This window comes from Biomphalaria glabrata, chromosome 3, assembly GCF_947242115.1.
Source record: "Biomphalaria glabrata chromosome 3, xgBioGlab47.1, whole genome shotgun sequence".
In the NCBI taxonomy this organism is placed as follows: Eukaryota; Metazoa; Mollusca; class Gastropoda; family Planorbidae; genus Biomphalaria; species Biomphalaria glabrata.
The window spans coordinates 42,855,795-42,861,120 of record NC_074713.1 but is presented as its reverse complement, the minus strand read 5'-3'; the positions used below and the strand labels follow the sequence as shown (position 1 = coordinate 42,861,120).

The window sequence follows — 5,326 nt, the reverse complement described above, 5'->3', positions numbered from 1 at the left end:
GGATGACCTTTGGGCTTTGCCACACCAACAGTAAAGTACTTGAAAATCCCGAATTAAAATTTAGGCTTCATCTGGTTATAAACTCTGCTTCCCTAAGCTATGGGGCCAAGCACATAGCACCACTAATCCACAGCATTATAACAGTCCCATTTATAACAACAGCAAAACAAACAAAAATAGAAATTAAAAACAAAGATCAATGAATGAAATAAATAATAGTGAAACAAACTTTTCAGTTTTTCTTTTCATTTAGTTTAATAATATCATTTTAAAAATTTAAATTGATAAAAAAATATCTCTTAGTGTAAAAAGAGAAACGGTATGAATATAACAAAACATTTGTCAATATCAATTGACTAGTGTCATGACAAAATACTATGGCAGGATGGCCTATAAGCGAGACAACATGTCAACTTTAGGCGTCACGTGATGTCAAGCTGGGAACTACAAAACGGCCAATTGTTGTTATCGTCCAGACGAGATATATATATATGTCTTCTATTTACATCACGTGGCATGGTCACGTGGGCTGTAAGAAGAGTAAATAAAAGTAAAAGGGAGAGAGTTTTAAGTGTACAAAGAAAATGAATGGGTTAGGCTGGAGACAATTCTCAAGATTGTTGGTATCACATCCCCCTAATTTCAATAGACCGTCATTACAACTTAGATCGTTTTTTCTATAGAAGGAACGTCTGTTATTCATAAGATGAAGTAAGATAAAAGGACATTATTTAAAAGACATAACGTTGGCATTTGAGGTTTTTAATTCCATTTTTTTAGAAGTAAGGGGAAGCAATAATGAAAATATTATCACCTTCAATACAAAGGGCAGACAACTGCAAAACGCGCGCTCTTTGAAAGGTTATAAGAACTCTAACTTCCAGGAAGCAGAAAAATAAAAACTCATTTAAAAAATCAATAGCGAACATAACACCAACAGCTATTTATAGCCAAGATATTATATATACAGAGAGAGAGCAATTGATCGTCTTTCAGCTGTAAGCTTATAGCTCGCAATATGGATCATAATATCATAAATAACAACCAAGAAAACATCATTAGTGAAAACAAAGAGACATAATTTAGGTGTTGTTGTTGTTGTTCAGTTTCACTAAATCAATAAACACGGTTAGCTTTCCTTGTACTCATAATAATATAGAAAATAAGTCACAGCTGCGCGACAGCAGTTCTAATTATATTAGAACAAAAATGAAAGGGATGGATATAGTGGACGATTTCGACATAGCAAGTCTTACTGTAGCGTTCTAACTTTTGTTCATTTATTATAATATCAGTGTAAAAAACTAAGTTGGTCAATTCATACCAATATAGCACTAAACGAACATTTTCTTTTTTTATGAATAGGAAACAATAATTGTTTTCAAAATTTTAGATCAGCCGGAAATTAGTTAGTGCTGAAGCAGCTATTTTTACATTCAATGAAAGGGAAGACAACTATAGATCTATAAATGGATAGAACTTTTTTTTTTATATAGGAACCATTAGGGTAAAAAAAAATTAAAACTGAGGTAAATATGAGAGAACAATTTTGAGTCATAAAATCCTGCATTGAGTCCAGCGAGAGAATGCACTTGCAAATGAACACAAAAATAAAGGCAAATTGAAATTAATAATGATAATTAATAAAGGTTGGTAAATGTTCTGAATGGATGAACATGTATTGTCATGGATACTGCAGAGACATGCGGAGAAATAGCAGACCAGTTATTCCCAAACTTTTTCCTTAACGGAACACTTCGCACTTACTGAGTATTTAGCGGAGCAATTTGTTTATTGTTTTAGAGAGATCAATTCGCCTGGTGGCCTACTAGTTAATTATTCCAGTCGATCGCGGAACACTTATTCAGGCCTCGAGGAACACTAGGGTCCGCGGAGCACAGTTTGGGAAACACTGCTCAGTAGACAATTAAATAGAGGAAAGGGAGATAATAAAGCTAAATGTTTCGTAAAATCAATAAAATTCTACATATTAAAGATTATATTTTATTTCTATAGAAGTAAGAGTACCAGCCCAAAACTACGACCTGGAAGATATGTATATATTCACTTGTAACAAAGATTCACTACCCGTTATATTTTGTTTAAATGCAAATGTGTCACAAGTAAACAAAATATATTGTTTTGATCTATGTTAAATGAAGCGATGAAAAGACATTGGTACTACAGTGCGGTATATAAACATAACAGTGGAATGATAACATATTAGTGGAAATATTGACCAATGGTAAACATTTTGATGATGTTTAGAACATTTCAAATTATGTGTATACACACAATCACAGCGGAATGTCAACGAAGGTAGTTAAAACAAGAGAGCTACTGTTGAGCAATAACTAAAGGCTTTAAAGAAAAACGATGAAAGCTCCAAGTGGCAAACAATCCAGTCATTCAAATGGCTGTTTATAATCAAACAGTCCAGTCATTCAAATGGCTGTTCATAATCAAATAGTCCAGTCATTCAAATGGCTGTTCATAATCAAACAGTCCAGTCATTCAAATGGCTGTTCATAATCAAATAGTCCAGTCATTCAAATGGCTGTTCATAATCAAACAGTCCAGTCATTCAAATGGCTGTTCATAATCAAACAGTCCAGTCATTCAAATGGCTGTTCATAATCAAACAGTCCAGTCATTCAAATCGCTGTTCATAATGACTTTAACACGCATGCTTTCAATAAACAATAGCTTATCATTTGAACGACTGTAAAATGTTTTAACAATATGTTAAAAAAACAAACAAACTTAAAAGTTGACCACTGTCTCTTGTATTTCACACTGAAGCCTACTTCTGTCATTAACAGACGTGTAAGAGTTACAGTAACAGCACCAATTGGTCCAGCCAATGGCAGTCACGAAGTGGTTAGTCAAGGCATTGGTGCGGAATCCAGCAATAAAAAGTTTGTGAAATGATAAGTGAGTGTTTAATTTCTTCCCAAAGCAGACATTCGGAGAAGATATTCAGACTCAGAGAATGCTACGAACAGATCCTTCAAGGACCAGAAAATTGATGGAAGAGGGACGTCTGGCTTGAACAAGTGAAATGGATGGAGGCTACGGGCGAGAGCTCATCTAGAGAAGAATCGTTCGATGATGTTGACTTTCTTCTTCCTGAACTTCAGAGCAGAGAAGACCACGTGTTCGAAGACCTCCTTCAGACCGTCCTTCCTCTTAGCGGAGCACTCGATGTAGCAGTCCGCTCCGATGGCTCGAGCCATGGCCTCTCCCTCCTCAGTGGACACCTCCTGCTCCTCCCCCCTCCTCATGTCAATCTGTGTCCCCACCAGGATGACGGGGCGTCTCCTCTTGGTGTGGCGCTTGATCTCGGGCACCCAAGAGTTACACACGCTGGAAAATGAGTCCCGGTCTATCACAGAGAAACATAAGACCAGAACTTCGCTCTCTTTATAAGTATATGCTCTTAAGTCTTCAAAATCATTCTGCAAAATAAAAAAGAAGTATCTATCTTTGAAACGTACTGATTTTATTGAAACTGTTAATTTAATATTTCTTTAATATTAAGAGTTCATATCTATGTCACTATTGTTTGCGCATTTCTAAATCTAAAAAAAAAAAGAACATGCACTAAGTGTTTAAATGAACTGACCTGTCCGGCTGTATCGAATAGACTGATCACAAAGTCCTGACCACCGACTTCTAAAGGCACTGGAAAGAAAAGGAGACAATATTTACATTTTACCTTTTCTAAAAATAAATAATAAATAATTAAATACGTACAATAAAAAGGTTAAAGGTTAGTTCTAATGCGCCGGGTGGTACACGCTCCAATATTCTTTCCCTATTTCACATAATTGACATATTCACTGCCTCTGAATTATTTAATACCATAACTGTGTTCACTGTTTTATCTGGTTATTTTTAGTAATATATCCATATGAGTCAATGTTGAAGTAATGCGCACGCTATACAAATTATCATTATACAAATGTCGTCTCTTACAAAGATTAGCGTCCAGTAATTGCAAAAGTCACTTGTTTGGAACTGAGAGTAATAGAATTTGTTTTTCAAACACAAAGTAGGCCTACATATTTTTATCTATATACTTGTTTGAAGCTGAATCTTACTAGATCTAGGTTTTGTCACGTAAAAGAGAACATGTAACGAAGGCCTAAGGACTCACCTGGATAGTTATCAAAGACTGTAGCTGTGTAAGACTCCGTGAAGCATTTTTCTATGTAAGATAAGGTCAGGCATGTCTTTCCAACCATACCATCCCCTAGCATGGCGCAGTGTACATGTTTATCTGAGACGCATGCCATCTTCATTGTCTAAGGACAGCGGAAGATGTCACGAAGAAACACAAGAGAATATTCCCAGTCGATCTAGTCAGCAGACGACGATGAAACTGTGAGCAGACGAACGACTATGAGACTACTTTACTGTTGTGACAGTGTGAACAAGTCGAGGCTCGAAGTCCATCTGAGAACAACTGACTCAGCCCGCTCAAATATAAACAAAACCCGCTCACTGTTATCACCATCACAACAAGAGCAGACGACACTTTCCTTTTTTTTCTGTTTTCTCTTTTGAAAAAAAAATTAACCAATCAGAACAGCGCTCGTGTGTCCTGGCAGGATTGAGGATATGCCAGCGAGGAGGGATGAAAAATTTCCAGGATCCGTTTTCAGTTATCAATACTCTCCCACACACGCGCACATACACTCACACACACTCATAGACGTTTTTTTTTCTTCTATTTCTTCTTTTGCTTTGTTTACCGCTTCTGTCATTTGTTAAGTTTTTGTGTTTTTTTTCCCTGGCAGGCCGTTAAATAAGAAGTTGAACTCAATTAAAAATAAAACAATATTTGAATAATAACAAATAAAGGTATCGCAACACACACGTACACACAGACAAACACACGCACAACCATAGGGAAATTAAACATTGCTCGGGCATCTTGGAGATTGCATTAATATATTCTAGACTCCTAGAGTATTAGACTTACAATTCTAGAGAATTAGACTAAAGTTCTAGAGTATTAGACTTATAATTTTATAATATTAGACTTAAGATTCTAGATTATTAGATTTAAAATTCTTGAGTATAACTCTTAGCCTATAATTTTAAAGTTTAGAAGAAGATCTGACATTCACCAAATACAAAAATTAAGCAATACAATGACTAGGGATTAAAAGTGTCAGTAGTTTATGCCTGTAACTAATAGACCAGACTAGTTCGTAATAGATGGCTGCATAATCATAGTCATGTGGTATGCGCTCTGAACTGCTGTCTTCATGGTGCCGTGTTCGAAAACCCTGCCCGCTGCCATCCTGCGGGAGGTTTA

The 5,326-nt window shown here is 35.9% G+C and overlaps 1 protein-coding gene across 1 annotated transcript; it reads right to left on the bottom strand.

Annotated features, from left to right (window-relative positions):
• Positions 1-280: 280 nt before the first annotated feature.
• Positions 281-4,632, bottom strand: LOC106063756 (cell division control protein 42 homolog). Its single transcript, XM_013222214.2, has 3 exons — positions 4,160-4,632; positions 3,626-3,684; positions 281-3,458 (listed from the first exon to the last, which is right to left on the bottom strand). Exons 1-3 carry the CDS (start codon positions 4,302-4,304, stop codon positions 3,087-3,089), a joined length of 576 nt encoding a protein of 191 aa, XP_013077668.1. The 5' UTR covers positions 4,305-4,632; the 3' UTR covers positions 281-3,086.
• Between the last annotated feature and the right edge of the window lie 694 nt (positions 4,633-5,326).